The sequence below is a fragment of the Accipiter gentilis genome, chromosome 1 (assembly GCF_929443795.1).
Source record: "Accipiter gentilis chromosome 1, bAccGen1.1, whole genome shotgun sequence".
Classification (NCBI taxonomy): Eukaryota; Metazoa; Chordata; class Aves; order Accipitriformes; family Accipitridae; genus Astur; species Astur gentilis.
This window is the reverse complement of record NC_064880.1, coordinates 43,221,765-43,239,901: the sequence shown is the minus strand read 5'-3', so window position 1 is coordinate 43,239,901 and position 18,137 is coordinate 43,221,765. Positions and strand designations below refer to the sequence as shown.

The 18,137-nt window shown below is 38.3% G+C and overlaps 1 protein-coding gene across 8 annotated transcripts in view; it reads left to right on the top strand.

The window, feature by feature from the left end:
* MYLK (myosin light chain kinase) overlaps positions 1-18,137 on the top strand; it is a 222,486-nt gene that overhangs the window by 75,262 nt on the left and 129,087 nt on the right. For 7 of the 8 annotated variants that reach the window (XM_049803960.1, XM_049803987.1, XM_049803977.1 and 4 more), the window contains one exon: positions 16,922-17,129. In XM_049803960.1, the coding sequence (XP_049659917.1) occupies positions 16,922-17,129 (208 nt within the window). Of the gene's footprint in view, positions 1-10,917; positions 10,969-16,921; positions 17,130-18,137 lie in introns of those variants that run through there. The other variant, XM_049803996.1, reaches the window with a different exon arrangement.

The following is an 18,137-nucleotide window of genomic DNA, read 5'->3' as shown; positions in this document are numbered from 1 at the left end:
CCTACTGGGCAAAACCAGACAACATACTTTTTTTTACATGTAACATCTGGATTCCCTAGCATCTAAGTGCATGCTGAACAGAAAATAACATTGCTGTGAATCGTGTACAGTTCAACCCATTCATGAAGGAGAGAAACCAGTCTGTCTGACAGGGAGCAGCAAGGGCTGGCTTCTCCCCAAAGGAAATTGAGCCAGGAGCTGAGGGTGAGCCATGCACGGGCTGTGCCATCACCAACGGGCCGCGGTCCCACAGGCTCCGAACACAGCAGGCAGGGCTGTGTGTACTCCAACAGGGTCTACTGGTGGTCCCAGGCATGGCAAGCAATGAACCAGTTTCAGGATCCAACCAGAGGATACAGACAAGAGGAAAAGTAGGTAAGGCCAGATTGTCCTTCCATAGGTGCCTAGTTTGGTTTTTAATGTTCAGTCTGTAAGATATTATCACTCTCTTACTGGAGCTTACTGAATCTCTAGCAGGTACCTGAAAGAGCACATATTTCTGTGCCTAAGCTGCCAGAGCTTATTGTTTAGTGTCTGCCTTCATCATCATTTTTAAGCCAAGAGACATCCCAGTTCATAGTTCAGCATCACATGTGAATACACATCTCTGTGTTCTCCTCTTATGTGGAGGAAATAAACTTTGGAAGAGGAGAGATGTTGATATGTTGGGGTGGTGCTTGATGAGGGACACACTGCTACTTGAATTGCTGTCAGACGTTATGTGTCAAAGCTCTGTGGACTAGTAGGAGCCAGAAAATCAAGGCATTCCACTGACTGGTCATCCCTGAGATGACTAGTCCAGTATAAGGGCCTTGAATTGCCTGCCTAAATATGTTGAACTTATTCTTCTAGTAAACTTGGCAGCTAGGTTATTGGTTGGGAATTAAATCATGTCTGTTGACTCACAAGTTAGTAACCTGACCTCTGGGCTAGCCTTTCCACATTGAAGATATGTTGTAGTATGATTCTAGAGGTGATCTAAGTTCTTATGCCTCTCTTCTTCAGAGAAGTTTTAGGAATGTACACCACTCTGCATAAGAGAGTGAAAACCTGGAAATGTTCCATTTAAAACAAACAAACAAACAAAAAACCCCACCAAACAAAAAAACCCACCCCCCCACCCCCTTTTTATAGGCTTTCTGATCACAAAGATAGCTTTATTCTCTGTAAATCAGTGCATTGCTATAAACTTGCAGCCAGACAGAAAAAAAGCAATCGTTGTCTTCTGAAAATACTCTGGCTAAAATTGGTATAAATTCCAAGTCAGCTTTGCATGTTTTTATTGCTTATATAGAGACTTTTGTAAGTCATGTGCAGAATGAGGTAGAATGGAAAAATAAATAATTTCATCTTTCTTTCTGAATTTTTCTTGCTTTTCTGCATCTTTTCAAAATACTATAGTAAATGTTACTCTATGGAATATACTATTTATTATAAATACAACAGCTGAGCGTACTAAAATATTAATTAAAAGTCATATAGTATGCCAATGTGAAATGTATAGCAGAACTTTTCTTTTAAAGATGACAACAATCTGCACATGTAGCCCAAAGAAAATGGAGAAGCAAAGACTGACAAATTAAATAATTCTGTTCATGGTTACTTGGCTTTTGGTGACAGAATATTGGGCTTATTTTATCCGGCTCTGTGCTCTCTCTACTCATGTTGAATCAGAATGGTAATTTTCCTGTAGCTGCAAAGTCAAGTCAAATTGTAACTGTGTGGCTTGAGAGGCTGCCATTCTTTCCATGTGCCTCATAATATACAAGCAAGCCTATAGTTATGGTGCATGTATTATTTAAATTGTTTTTGCAAAGCTTAGAATATTAGTCTAATGCATGCTATTTTGTAAGAGCTTTGAAAAAGCACCCGCTCCACACGTGGTGGTGTCCGGTATCTTGTATCTGACATCTAACTCATTTATATCACATTCCCATACTATGCTTATCAGGCAAACAATGAATAAAGAATTTTTCTGTTCTGTGAACATCTTGGAACAAGAGTTCAATAAACTTAATCTTCATTCTTTTGTCTATATAAATTCTGGTGTTCCTTTATAAAAGAATAACTCAGCAGTTCATCTCTACAAGGGAGGTAAATATAAATAGTTCAGAACAGAGTTATGTTAAAAGCCAGGGCACTGGAATAAAAATTGTGATAAAATCTTGGAAAAAAAAGATTAAAGAACTATGGTAAATGATTTTTGCTTTTTTTATGGCACCACTTAAACAGCCTAATTCAACTGGAGTCCTAGTGTATGTTTGCTGATAGTATTTAACACATACACAGGCCAGACTAGAGTTGGACCCTTCTCTGTTGACCTTCCTAGCTAAAACAACGGAGGAAATAGTCATTGTTACCCCCCTTGACATTCATGTGGAGTACTGAGGCACAGTGAGATTTATTGGTTTGTGCAAGATCACACAGAATACATATATGGATTCAGAACTGAACTGCTGTCTTCCAGAAGTTCAATTCCTATCCAGTAGCTTAGACATGAACCTATCCCTATTGGAGATAAATAGCTTCTGATTTTGGAAGAGAAAGTTAAGGTTTGCAATAGGTAAAAATATCACCAATATCTACGTGCCTGCTGTTGGATTAAGAGCATCACTTAATGAAAGCACAATGCCAGAATTAGATCCTCAGTGCCTTGACACAAAAGCTAGTTTGTTTGCCTGTTGGAATATGCTAATGGACAGAAGTGTAGACCAAGATTTATCTTCTTGGGAGACTATTACACGCTCATAGGTTTAATGGAAAACATTATGTTGGATTTGTTCAGGTCTCTCAATAGGAATGCCAGCAACTGCAGTTAAGTGGAGCTCTATTGAAAGCATATGCAGAGTAAGCACTTTTTCCACAACCTAAACAAATGCAGCTACTTTTGAGTGCATGTGTGTTGTTGCTCTTACCAATATCACAGCAATTTTAGTTTTGAGAGGAAGCATTAGAAAGAAGAGGTGAGCCCACAAAATTTCTCTTGAACTCAGCATGTCTATAAATATTTATTCTGAACTGTTGAACTATAAATTTATAGCCACATCAATTTATACTTAGTATTTCAGTTAGTACTTTGAGGGTTTTTTCTTTTAAACAGTTGTTGTTTAGCCCTTGATTTTTATTTTTGTTTTAAACATAGCAGTTTGTGTATTGTACTGTATGAGTTATCCCTGCTAAGCCATTATTAAAAAGTATATGTGTGAAGCCTGGAAAGCTTATATAAATTTTACAGATTATTACAGGATAAAAACATCACTGACAGTTGCTAATGAGCAGTTGATGTTTTGCAATAGGTTTATGTATGGAAGTCTTAATTATTTAATGCATAGCAGAATAAACAATGCAATGAGAAATCCTAGATGTTTAGGCAGTCTAATGTATGCATATCTTCACAATCAAGCATTGCATTTTACACCTTTTTGTAATCACATCAGTTCTACTTTTTAATGAAATTTAAAACAATTAACATTTCATGCCCAGTGTGTTTGCCAGCCCTACCAAGTAGCATTAACAATGAAGCAGTACACATAACTGAGGAGAATTTTTATAACGTATCCAGAGCACTGCCTTTGCCAGCAGCGTTCGTCACTATCAGCAGACAGTCTTTAAATGAACGTACAACTGTGCAGTCAACTCAGCAACAAAATCCAGTTTTTGCATTTTCTGTGGCCTCTGCCAGACTCCTAAATTGCAGGAAATAAATCTTGTCTGGCTGGAAATTGATAACGTAGAAGCATGTTCATTCAGAGCAAAGAATTTTTGTTACCACCTTACATTCCAGATGTGGATTGTTGCCCTTAATTATGAATTTCATAGCTCCAAATGTATTTTCCTGTAGCTGTGTGTTTTGGCCACAGGAAGAAAGCACATATTTTCTTTTTTTATTAATTTTCTGTAGTAGGTCATGCATACTGTGTATGCTCGTGTAAATTTATAGAGATTCCTTACCTTTTGATAGCATGTATTGGTATTGAATTGCTAAGAACAGCATCCCTAAGCTAGGAAAGTATGAAGCTCTTTTGGTCAGTCGCATAGGTCCTACAAGAAGATAGGGCTACTAGTATCGGGTGACCTGTAAAATAAATTCACGTCCTATTAAGATAGAAACTTTGCATTGGTATGTAAAAAACCCATAATCTTTCAGTCTTCCAGAAATCATATGCAATGGAAAAATTACTTCTTTGCAAGTGTTATTACATTGAATGATGATCATCAGAAAGGAAAGAAACAGAGTGGATTGTCATCTTTAAAAAGTGACTGCTAATTCAAACCCTAAATATTTTTGTTATGAAGGGATCATTGCTCTGAAAATAACTGACACTGTTTAGTATCAGCAGTTTTTTGGCCTCATTCTATCCTAGTCTCAAGCTGTGGTTCAGAGTGTCTGGATTCTATGATCAATTCTGTGAGATAAAACAGCTAAATGTTTGCAGTTTTCCTTCTAAATGGGGGCATACACATATTTTGCTAATGACAGAGTGAAATGGTGGTGTTAATTTCATCCTGTACTTGTCAGGGGGCTTCCTAGTGCTTGCACTTGGTCTAAACAATCTTTATCCGCCCTTCTAAATTGTTACTGAATGAAGGATTCACAACTGAAAGTAAAAATCTTTGTCAAGTGTTAAAAGCTAAGCTTTTTGTGGTGGGAAGAGGGGAGACAGTTTCCCAACAATTTATTTTTATTGTGTTGAACTGTTTTATGTTTCAGCCTTTCTTCTAGTGCTGCCAAATAAAATTTATGAACAAAAGTAGCGGCAAACACAGTAAATCAGGCTGTCCTGTTGAAGTAGAAATGAATGAACTGCTCCTGTTCTGACAGCTCTCACAACAGAGTGAAACTCTGGGCTGATTTTTCAAAATCTTGTTTTCTGTAGCAAAGATTGCTGCTGCTCTGAAATGAAGACTGGTCAGGAAATTTCTGGTATGCTCCTAAACTTATTGCTGTTGACTTAAAGCAGCTGCTTCATTTAGTAATATTTGATAGGCATCTTGATTCAGAATCACCAAAAATGGGGAGGAAAAGAAGGATAGGGGAAGAGAGCACGTTAGGGGCTTACTGGGCTACATGGAACAATTAGCAAGAGCCTTATTTCCATTCAGCAGCCAGAGTTGTTTTCCTTTGAACTCATTTACATTCTTATTGCATAATCCTAAATGGCCCATAACCACGCACACAGTCAGCTATTTCTTTGCATTTTTTGGCATTTTAAGCTATTCAAACTATTCAGCACCTCATAAAATTTAACACTTCTTAAAAGGCCTTAATATCAGTTGGTCCATGGGAAGAAAGCTTCCTCTTTGCAGTTTGCTTTTTTTTTTTTCTTTAAGGAGAGACTCCGAAGCAGAGAAAATTCTCATTAAAATTGATGAGAGTTTCACCCAAGAGAAGGCTGCAAAGTTTATCTTCCCTGTTTTGTTGAGAGCTTTTGTGTTTGCCCTTGCCTTTGAAATCTTTTTGGCCCATTCTACAGACACTTATATTCTGCAGAGCTGTATGGCAGTATTGAAGTTACTCAGAGCTGGCAGAGTCGTATCTTATTCTATTGCTCACATTCTCCTATGGTGGTGAGTTAACATTCTCTTATTTGTAACACTATTTTATATGCTTCTCATTTTGCTGCCAAGACTCTGGACCTTTTCTGTCTGGACCCTCTTTACTGTTACTTGATACCTTGCACTTTGATACCTGTATACAAACACGTTCATATGATGTTGGTGGCTTCGCTCATTATTCAGGGTTAGAAGAGCAGCTGCCCTCCTCTGCTGCAACTTCAGTTCAGTCTTCGCATTGATTGCTGCAATAGCAAATTTGTTGGCAAGGAGGAAATATGGTCAGGTTATTTGATCTAACATTACGAAATATGGAAAGATCATTTCCTTTTAGTGTGAGTTTGGCAAAGTCTCAGAGTGCCTCCGTGTCTCAGATCTTCAGTTATGAAGTCAGAGTGACACTTTCCCACATGACAGCTACCTATTTTGGAACTGAAAATGTCTTCAGTTTGTACATAACTTGGTATCCTTCACGCTTCTCCTTTGACACAACGTCAGATTTTCACCACTTTGCAGAGACCTTGTCATCTTCGTGTGCCAATGTAACTCATAAAAATGTGCAACAACTACAAGGGAGTAGGAGGGAGCCAGGACAGCATCTGGGTGGCAATGGGGAAAACACCCTAATCTTCCACCTAGATTTTATCCAAGGTTTATGGCATCTGACTGCTTTTGAATTGCCAACCTAGGGGAAAATTGGACAATGAGTAAATATAAATATAGATCTAAAGATGGACAGAGATTCAGTCCATTTATAATCCCATCTTAAGATCAGAAAACTGTATTTACAGAAAAAAAAGGTCCAGGTGAGCTGTATGGGTGGTTTGCATAAAACTCCTCATGCGCTTAATGGCTACAGGTCAGCTGGCTACAATGTGGGGAAAGTAAAAAGGCAGATGTTACTGCTGGTAGAATGATTTATTAAAGCTCCACCAAAAAACCACTGCCACTCTGAGACTGCAACACCTGTGTGAAAATGCCCCCATTAGTGTAACAGAGGGTTACAACCTCTGATTCACTTGCTGATTGACATTATAGCTACAGAGAAGTGTGTTTCTCTGTACAGTGTGTTCCCCTCATGTCCATTATACCGGAAAGGGTAGAGTTCACCTTCACAGTCTTCTGTATTTCATCTGAATGATGTTTCAGGTTATTTTGGGTCTGTCTGAAGACTCCTGTAACAATGTTAATTTAAATGCAATAAATGTAAACTTATTAGTTAAATGAAATAAAATCTAATTTAGGAAAAGCACCTATGCATGCAATTATTTCCAAAAGACATAAGTAGGGTTTATGCATTTTCTTAAGAGCTGTGTTAATTGGGGCTGGTGTTTGAACTTAGAAATTAAAAAAACTCAAAGCAGCTTGACACTCAGTGCTGCTCTGAAATTCCACTCGAGTCCTTCAGAAATAATTTAGGACGAATGGACTTCTAGATTTTATGGTACCTGGGAAAGCAATGCTTTATTCAAACAGCTATACTCTGGTGACTAAGCACAAAGCCAATACTCTATGCACCTCTGGGAACTCTCCACACTGAATTTTACAAAAAAATATGATTAAATGTAGAAGATTGAAGAAGAAATGATCTGCAGCCGCTGTCTGCTTTTCAGTTAGCAGACCATGTCTTCCATGGATAGGTCATAAATTCTTAACTGCTGGGAGTACCATAAATGCTGATTCCCCTAAAGAACTGTGGTAGTATGTGTAGTGTTCAGCACATTTGCAATCTGCAAAAAGGGGTTGAATAGTGAGATAACAAAATTTGCAGATAATGCAGAACTACTTTAAAGAGTTAAAATTGGTGGGGTGCCATCTGCAAAAGGATCTCATTCTGTTTAGTGTCTGGACTATGAAACATCAAATGCCATTTGGCATTGACGAGTACAAAGTAGAAAAATAAAATCTACTTAGTTCAATTTTTATTAGCTATTACTATTTAAAAGAGAGATCTTGCCCTGAACAGCTCTCTGACTAATCAACTCAAGGTGGGAAAAATAGCAAATAGCGTTAAAAATTTTTTTGAAATAAAAAACCCCAACAGTCTGCTGTGTCAACCTAGAAATCTGTGGGTTCCCACATTTTGGATGCTACATGCAGTTCTGCTCTGTCCTTGTCTCAGGCTAGAAAAGAGACAGAAAATTTCACAAGGATTATTGGAGGTATTTCATGGCTCCTAGTACAAGCACAGATTGAAAAACAAGGGCTCTTCAACTTGAACAGTACAAGCAGACAAGGATTTGAAACAGGTTTGTAAAATCATGAATGACATGGAAGTGAATAAAGAATGTTTATTTGCTATTTTCCAAAATATAAAATACAGGAAGCCACAGTAAAACATCAGACAACAAGGTTAAAACAGACAGTGCCTTGCACGCAGCTGGGAGGCCCACCTAAGCCTGCCCTTATGATGTGCTAAGGTACTGTACTGGCTCAGGCTTGTATGCTCTAGAGTATAACTTCTGGCTGTTCTCTAAATTCCCACTTATCTGCGTGAAGTAAATCTGGTTTTGTGAGCATCTCATGTCATTTTCAGATGGAAGATACAAACCAGCTTTATTTGTATAATTTCTGTAAACCTTCACAGAAATATGGGGTCCAAAGTGTTCTTACAAAGAAGCTTGCTGTTTTTCGTGAATTCTCCTGTGCATTACTGTTTTGGGCACCTTTCCTTTCTTGTAACATCTTTTGCCCATGACCACCATAATGGCTGTGTTTGTGGATCCCTTTTCAGTGTGCATCTTTCTTTATGCATTTTAAGATGGAAGTTTTGTCCTTGGGTACCTGAATTTCTACTTAGACAATTAGGAAATGTGTAGTGTGCTAGTAGTTCACTAGACCCAGTTACATATGTTTCTTCTAGATTATCTAAGAAGCATGTGTGTAATGTCAGCATATGATCTGAACTGAAAGCATGCTTCCAGCCAAATAGAGCATTGTAGAGTTAATGAAGCAAGACCTAATGAGTTTTCATCAGAGTCAAAGAATTTTGTATAAGATAAAATTTTGTCTTTTTGCTATAGAATTATAGATTGTCAGTACTGGTGTCAGGGAGGGAGTAAGCACAGAAGCATGGCAGAAAGTTATTCTTCATGTGATCAAATCATTCCACACTGTCTAGGATGAATGGACTTTTTGCCAAGCTCCTGCAGAAACCCTTGCACATTGCCAGCCAGTAAAGTGAAACTCTATGAAAGGGTGTCTCTTCTGAAAATTTAGAGTATCCTTTAACTTTTTATTTTCCCTTAGCTTCTGTCTCACCTGAATTCTGTAATTGTATCTTACGATCTACAGATTAGATCCAGGATATATAATCTGAACTTGGTCCATATGGGTTTATGATACTGTGGGAGTTTTAGTGGACTTCTAAAAATAAACTGAAGTATACTGGTTTTCATTCATATTCCCATATTTGGGTACAGCAGTCACAATGAGCTAGAAGTCCTCAGCCCTCACTATCATATTTTAAGTTAGTGAAAACTACGTGTTACTCAGCATCTTCTGAAATTGGGCCACAGGATTTTCCATGGGACTAGGAAGAGGTAAACTTCATATGGCACACCGAAAGCTGCATTGAAATAATAATTTTAAAGGAACAGCTTTTAATAAATAGGAAGAAAGTGCTAAGTCTCTTTTTACCTTCTGGGTCTCCTTACCCTTGCACTGAATTCTATGAACTGCATCTCCAGGTAATTCTTCTGTATCTCTCATCAAGGCAAATGGGACAATGGGAAATCTTGTAGCCTTTCTATGTTAGTGCTGTGGCATATGGTCTTTCTAATCAAGACTAAAAGAATATGACATTTCCTTTACTCACAACGTTAACATTAGCAATATCAAGGAGTTCAGTTTGGCAAAGGTTTTCTTTTCATTGCCACAAATGAGAATCAAGCAAAATATGTATGGCTTGAAACTTCTATAGGTGAAACCTTGAGAAGGAGCTCAACATAATTATGCATGGTCTGACATTGCCTAAGAACAGAATGCAGGGATTGCCAGGGATGGGTGCCTGAAGAATGAGTTGTAGCATTTGGTGGTGCTTTGCTGACGATTGATTCTACTTTCTAATTTTGTTTCTTTTTTATTGTTGCTGGTTTTGGTTGGGTTTTTTTGGTTTAGGTTCGGGGTTGGGTTTTTTTTGGCAAGACAACAGTCTGTTTGAAGGCCTGTGTTGTCATTTTTCTCTCCCTGCTCCACACCATTTGGGAGAAGAAACAGATAATTGCACACACCAGTTGTTAAGACTTATATCTTCAGAGTTGTGTTCCAGTTAAGGTTGCACCCAAAGAACTAATTTATGAGGACTGTGTGCATGTTGAACAAGAAACCTAAACACCAGATGTAGAGTACCAGAGTTCAGCACTTGAACAAAAACATACCCAAGGCTTACAGAAAGACCATTACCGTTTCTTGTACGTACAATAGGTAATGCTTTGAAGTGAGCTATGTTTAGTCCTAGTATGTATTCCATTTTTGCTTTAAATGAGGCAATTGTAGATTCTGGACTGCTCTGTAGAAGAGGTAGGTTATTTGCTTTGTTTGCAAGGTCATAGCTAAGTCTCCAAATATTTAACATTTTCATGTTTAACCTTGCCAGGCAAGTTCTCTGTTTTAGAAGCAAGCTTTTAAAATGGATAAACTATTCTTGAGATATGGTTTGTGCGTGTTTAAAGTCTCAGAAGGAGCTTAGCAATGTATCATGTCCGCTTTTCTTTATCAAGAACATCTGCGGTTCATTTGCGAAAGCAAACTGCAGCTTGAGCCTAACAGAAGCTTTGTTACAAGACTTAAAAAAGAGCTGCACTGGCCAGAACCATGTTTCTCACCTACGCTAACCAAAAAAATTAAATTAAAATAAAAATATGCCAGCTGTTAGGTGGGGTTGTAGTCACAATGTTCATGTTGTAATATCTACAGGTTTAGAGTACTTTTTTCCTGAGACTAACATTAAGAGTTCACATCAGTATGAACTATTACAGCAAGAAGTAGCTCTTTTTGTTAGAGAGCACAGACCTGTTCCCATAGACAGAGCATGTGTTATGGTTATCCAGTTCTTAGCATCCTCTGCTAAGTTTGCTCTCAGCTACTTCATTCCCCTCACAAGTCTTTTGATCAAGGTGCAGATCCAAAAATTCTTGGGTCTTGATTCAAGGAAGATAGAGGACACTGGCTAGAGTCTGATGACTATGGGAAACACCTCTTTTTTTGTAGGACCTAGGATGAGCCACATCCATAGAACAGCTGTTACTGTCTGGATTGAATCTCTTGGGGCTGCATGAAAGCCTTCAACTGTATGACCTTCAGATGAGCCCATCTAATACATAACTTGCAATAAAGTGAATAATATTGCATTTTTGCTGATACCTAGACATTGGAAGAAGAGGTACACTATACAGTCTCTACCGCATTTCAAGTGTAAGTGCAAGTGCTTTATATTGTTTTTTCATATATCTTCACTTCTTTGAGTAGAATTACACTTAAAAAATTTGTCATGCTACTTAATCACTTTTCTTCTGCTGCCGAGTCCCTTCTTTTTTTGTGTTAGGCTTTTGTTTGCAGGCAGCACAATAAAGGTCAAAGTTTGTCAAATATTCTGAATGGTTTTCCACACCTCCCTTGACATCTCCTCCTGGTGTGACTTCTACTGATCTGCCCAAAGCATACATTTGGGAGCTCAATGGTAACATCTGGCAACTATAACTGAGGCTATCCTCTTTTTATCCCTTTGCAATTTCTGATCTCTGTGGCCTTTTCTGAGATGTAGTTCCCAGAAATTACTGGCTTCTGGTTGAAGGTGGGCATGGAACAGAGGATAGGCTACAAACCCTTCTCAAAAAGTTACCTCACTCTGGCATTCCTTAATGTTACGATAGGCAGGCAGCCAAATAAGCAAAACACTTGCTATTCATCTAAAGGAGGCCACTGCTGTCAGATATCATCTACCAACCCACTGGCCAGTTTCTCTTAAAAGTCTATTTTTTTGTCCTATCCACTGTGGATGTGGGAAACAGTTTATTCTCTTCTGCTTTGCACATACGTTTATGCATTAGAAAACATTTCTCATTATTGCTATTTTTCTTGTAAGACTTGTTACCCAGGTCATCCAAACTTTGTTTTCATGTTGTTTTAATGCTTCCATACACTACAGTCTGACTGTAAATGTGCTAGCTACACTACTAACCATCAACATTTTTAATAAATTATTTCTCTGTGTTGCAATGAGATACAAGCTAAGAGCATCACTTTTAATAGCCTCAGGGCCTCATATCCCTAAAATTCTCAAGACAAGTGGAAAAGTCTATTTTTGCATATTTTTGCTTTATCAGTGCACATATTAATTAAAACAACAAAAAATTCCATACATTTTCTCTAAGAAGTACATTCTGTATTTTTCCATCTAGAATATAAATAGGCACTTTATAAATAGGCACTTATGATACCAAGTTCTTCTCACCGAGAACCATGTGTCAAAAAGCAGTGTCACTTAGCTACGGGAGCAGCAAACTCACTTATTTTAGGATGTTAAATGCTACCTACTATACTCTGTTATTCTTTAACAGCCTACAAAGGGGACAACCTTCCTCAAAAAGCAGCAAGGTATGCAAATTGGATTGGAAGCTACATTTTAAATAGCATGTAAAGTATAAAAAGTTGAATAGAGAGTATTTCTGTCATTCAAAGGTAAATTCAAAATCAGTTTTCTTTAAATGGATTGAACCACTCAAATACAACTGATTCTTTTATTCAGTGATTGATTACTTTACATACGTAGGTCTTAATTCTGGATTTTTTGGAATTAAAGGCAAAGGTAGTCTACAGAAATAGCACAACTGAACACTACGTGCTGACAGAATCTGAATGTTTTAAAATTCTGACTTCATGGGAGAAGGATTGTCTCTTGAGAGGAATTTTAGTCATTAGTGGAATTCATATTGCAGCATATGAAATCATCTCTATGAGGGGAGTTATTTTGAATAGCAACTTCGTAACAGTTGTATCATTGCCAGTCTTAGTACAACTTTTGTTGTGCCTGTCTATATATGATGTAATTTGGGGAAATTTTGCAAACCAAGACATCTTTTTGATAGCTGTTTTCTTTCTGATCTCATTGCTTGTGTGTTGATGTGACCTTGAGCAGCAACATAGGATATTTATCTAGTTCTTAATGTCAAGCACTGAACACCTCAGCCAGTGTAATGAACATAATGTTAGAATATGTCATGTAATGTTTGCCATCATTTCCAATAGTCTTAAAGCGTTACTGTCAAAGTGAGCAACACTCAGTAATAGTACACACCCCATCAGTGTTTCACAGTTACTTACACTTTGGTTTATTGTCAGTTATGGTTAACTCTTTTTGGGTGCTGTGGATTTGTGTTCATTGTCAACCTCACTGGAGCCAGCAACAGTTATTACAAAGCAGGATATGACTTTGAAGTTAAAAGCAGGAGCCAAAAGAGTGTGTCTCATTGCCTTAAACTGCGACTGCAACTGTGATGCATTTAAATAGACAAACCTATGTTTTTTTGAAATTGGTATATAAACAGCTCTTTTATGGAGCAGAGATATAGGCCAAGTTTTAGAAAATCTTGCCTGCCCTTTCAAACAAGAAAAAGGGTCCCTGAATAAATTTGGCATTGGTGGTCTCTGAATGCCTTTAGGTTTGTGACAATAGGGACTAGTTTGTAGCAGCACATTTTTTAATAATACTATCCTTTAGTGTACAGCTTCAATAGATTTGTTGTATTTTTTTCTCCTTATTTCTTTTATTTTGGAGCCTAGTGCCATCCCTTTTCTATAGCATTCCCCCAGACCTAGATGCAGAACTGAATCTTAACTCTGGAAGTTTCACAGGCAACAGGTTCTCTCAGCTCTTTCCACTTGCTGTGTTGATGCATGGAGCAGAAGGCCTGTTTCATCTTAGCAGAATTTTCCAAGAAGACTGAGCAGTTGATGGGTCCAGACAAAAGCTCAAAACTCATGTTTGTGCTAATACAATGGTTATTTGCTGCTTGCTGTCAATTTTCCACTTGTTAGTGTTGTAGAGCAGGTAAAGAGAAGCTGTAGCCACTGGGACTGGCAATGCTCACACAGGCCAAGCTGTAAATAAAGGTTATAGCCTTCTGCTGTTGGGCATTAAATAAGCAGATAAATTTCTCTTTGCCGTGGATTTATTCAAGGCAGATGTTTTTAGTGAGCTTTGGAAAGGTTAGGAAGGAATATAAAACCTGCTGCAGTTCTGGAATTGATCCATTAGGATCAAAACCTAGTAACCAGTGATTCGTTTAAGGGTCCCTGACACTTTTATGGCAAGACTATGTATTTCAGAGAGGGCTGGCTCAGTTTGAAACACATTCCATACCCAAACCTGAAATAAATCCTTGCAACAGAGCAATTCTGCAAACTTCTGCTTTCCCATCATTTCATTTTTTGACAAAAAATAAAAGAAAAAAAATACAGTATTTGGGAAGGGAGTGACTCATCCTTTTGAAAGGAAATGGCATGCTGATCGCCTGTGTTAGTGATTTTCTGTGTTGTATTTCCTCAGTGTAGAGGTATGGATGAGCAAAATAATACAGACATAGCAAGCATAAAAACAACACACATGGAAGAAACGGAAAAATACTTAATGTAGGCTTAGCCATGTGATACTAGAAGGGCATGTATAATGCTCTACCAGAGCTTGAGGGGTCAGGTAAAAATGTGGTGGTTCAAGAGGAACTTAACAATATGATAAAATAAAAAGAAAAATGGAAGGAAGGTGTTTCCCATTGCTTCAACTGCAATTGTTCCCTGGGATAAGTGATGGAACGTTTATGCTTGGGAGCTTTGAAGCTGGGCTGAAGAATACAGAGAAGAAAACACCAGGAGGAATGATTGTGAACTGGAAAAAATAGTAAATATATTAGGTGATGTGTAATTGATGACATGTATTCACAGGCCAGAATCTCAGCAGCTGTAAACAGATGTGGCTAGACTAACGTTAGTAAAGAGGTTGTGATGTAATGCACTGAAAAGGTCATTCTATCTTCACACCAATTCAAGTGCTACTCTGTCATTTTACTGTATTGTATTACTTGAAAATGCATTTTCAAAGCCATTTTGCCTCAACTATTTTAAATTCAAGGAAATCATAATATCCAGTGAAGCAAAAATAAGAGGTAGAAACTCCATTCTGATATACTCTCTGGCTTTGGGTAAGTAAAGTAATCTCTTTTGGTTTCTTAATCTAAAATGAAAAGATAGGTAGGAGAGCATTGACAAGTTAATAGTAAAAAACAGTTCTTTGGTACAAGCCACTTTCTGTACCAGTGAGCACATTATCAGCTAACAAGAGTTAGACTACTGTCAAAGTCTCATATTGATGCTTCACAACTCCATTTTTCTGAAAACAAGATGTGCTGAGAAAGGTATTTCTGGGAGCCTGCCCTCTGAGTAAGCACTAAACCAATGTGCTGGAGTATGGGGTAGGGCTGAGTGGGAGCTGCTATTTTTCAGAAAGCACAGGAAAGAAAAGGCATGGCTGCAAAGAGCTTTAGAAAGATGCTGTGGTATTTTTAAACAGCAGTCGATTCCCCATTGTGCAAGATCCCACAATGCTTTCTTCATGGAACATGGCTCTTACTTAGGTAAAGATGGAGTCAGAAAGAACTTAAGAAGTTTGTACCAGAAGTGGAAAGTTTCTCTCTTATTCAGCATATTCATGCTCTTGGCAAACTTTAATGTCCTCTCTCTGTATATTGAGTAAGTAGTGCCAGGAAGAAGGGGTCGCCACATCACTGGCAAAATTAATTTGTCTGAACTGATACCCAAGGATTAAAGGAAAGAGAAAAATTTCTGACAGCTGTAGGTTAAGCTCCAACAGATGAGAAACTCAGCTGGAGTGAGGTGGGGCTGGATTAAAAATGAAAGGTTTTGAAAGAAGAGAACCAAGAATGGGTAAATTTGGTTGGCTAAAGATTGTAATTTGGAAAGTAAGTGCTGTGCCGTCAGAAGAAAGCAGAGCTGAAATGTGGACTGGAAACTGAGAGGATAATGCTGGGAGGAATTTGCACAAGCCACAACCAAGCCTTCTTCAAATCAAGACAGATCATCAATATTTTGCCCACCTGGAGGCTGAAGAAACTTCCTGTTCAGTTGCCAAGATTTGATAATGTAGTTCAAAATGCAACATTGCTCCTTTGCCAGTGAGCAAACACAGCCACAACTATTACTCATCCCAGCTCATCTTGATCCACTCAGTTACTTCATGACATGTAGGCAAAGGATCAAAGAGTCGGAAGATGGAGAGCTAACATATCACAATGGGGGAATAGGAAAGAAGGGGGAAATACTGTAATCAGGAGTTGTTATGATGACTGGGGAAGTGTGCTAACAGTTAACACATACTAAAGTGACCTTCAAAGGGGATGGCATGTCTCATAAAGCAGAGGAAGAACCTTTGTCTGAGGAGTTAATTCTCTGGTGGAAACTGGTGTATGTCTGCTTTTCCCATTTTTTTACAAAAGAAAGACACAGATCCTCAGCAGGTTTCAACAGCTCGATTGAAATCAATAACTCCATTCTCAGTCATACCAGCTGAGAATCTGCCTGCAAATCTGAATGTATCATGAATGCCATAGCAAGCAAGGATATATTAATATGGTTGCTATTTAGTGAGCACAGGACTGGTTCATTTTGTTGAAAACTCTTCTTTGGGCTACCAGTAGACCACAAAGCTCTTTAAGTTGAGCAGTATGTTTGTGTGAATATGTCTAGGTCTTTATAATCCCCGTACCACCATAACATGAGAATGACCCTTAATGATACTTTCTCAAATTGCAGCTCCTCATCTTCTGCTTTAAAAGATAAAGACAAAATTTTGTATGTGTCTGCATTTCTTGGCTGTTTATTGTCAGGAGCTGCTATATCTCAGCACATTTGAAAATTAGATGGCTCCATACAGATTTACAATATAAGCCTAATCCTTAGCAGCAATGCTAGAAATTTTTGGTCTAGATACCTTGCAGTCTTGCATACTTAGAGGTATAGTAGCACTACTGCCCTTGAGTCTCTGAACAATGGGGACCCAGGTGTCAGGATTCTTTGTTGGCACCGTCACTATGTTTCTGCAGGTAAACCGTTCTAGTGGGAAACTTTTCTGTGTAGGTATCTATTTGCCTGACTAGTCTTATGATCTTAACAGTTTGTCTTATCCAAGAGTTTTTTCATTTCATTATGTTCTGCCATTTGGCTTGCAAAGAGTATGTGTTTAACAGCTCCTGTGTCAAGAACTTTCCACTGCATTGCTAAATGTCCAACATTTCTTCCTAATACCATCATCTGTTATGTTTGCCTTCTTCCTCCACTCTCTCTCACATATTTCCAGGTCAGAGGCTACCCTGAGCCTCAGATCACGTGGTACAGAAATGGGCATCCTGTCCCAGAGGGAGACCATTATGTCATGGACCGCAGCATTCGGGGGATATTCAGCTTGGTAATCAAAGGTGTACAGGAAGGTGATGGTGGTAAATACACCTGTGAGGCTGCAAATGATGGTGGGGTTCGTCAAGTGACTGTGGAACTGACAGTGGAAGGTAAGAGGATACTTATACCGTTGTTGTGATGATTATAGAGTTTAATTAAATGAACAAGCTGGGTTAAACTGTCTGGTTAAAATCACAGATGTATACACCTGCTTCCTCGCTGGTGCAAGAATAAGATTCAGTAATTGCATTTCACAGTTTAAGACATTTTGCAGGGAACTGCATGTCTATAGCTAGATGTAATGTGTGTTCAGTTTCAGAAGCGTATGAGGATGCCCAGGCAACAAAAGACCTAGCTTTAAAGACTTTGCTTTAAACTTCGTAATTTTCGTGGAAGCCACTACTCCGGACAGAAACAAAGGCCTGGAAAGTTAGCATTTTCTCTCAAGCAGTAAAAACTGTGGTGATATTGGTTGCTTCACAGCCTATCAGATAGGCACAGTGAGCCAATGGGTTTCTGGAGTTCTCCATGCATGCTTCCATTTGCTAAGCTGAACGCCTGGTTGTAATTGCGTGCTTAATGTCACACAGGAAACAGCCAAGATCAAACCCAGGAATTTTTAAGAGAACATCTGCATATTAGATAGTTGCAAACTGCCAAATTTAAAATTTAAAGAGTGACACAAAGCCAGGGAAGGATGGAAATCAATTGTACTGCTTCTCTCTTTGCAGTTTGGTCATGTCAGAGATCTGTTGAATATCAAAGCTTCTCAGGTCACAACTTTGTGTTGAATTCTTGAAGCAAAGCAAAAATCCACAGCAGTCCTGAAACCATCAGCATTTGAGTTTATTCAGAGTCAAAATCTCTAACAGATATCCTCAGAGTACATACTGAAATATGCATAGATCTGGCATGATTGTTACTGCCTTCTGTTGTAAAAATTGTGCAAAATCTCTTTTCCCCCCCTAGTTTTAAGTTATGACAACTTTTATGAGTGACAACTTGCATGGAGGTGGAGGATTTTTTAAAGTTGTTTTTATATCAGTTTTTCTGACCTCAGCTTTGCTGCAGTTTAAAAGCAATTTCATGGCAGTACCCAATGACTGAATTTCTCAGAG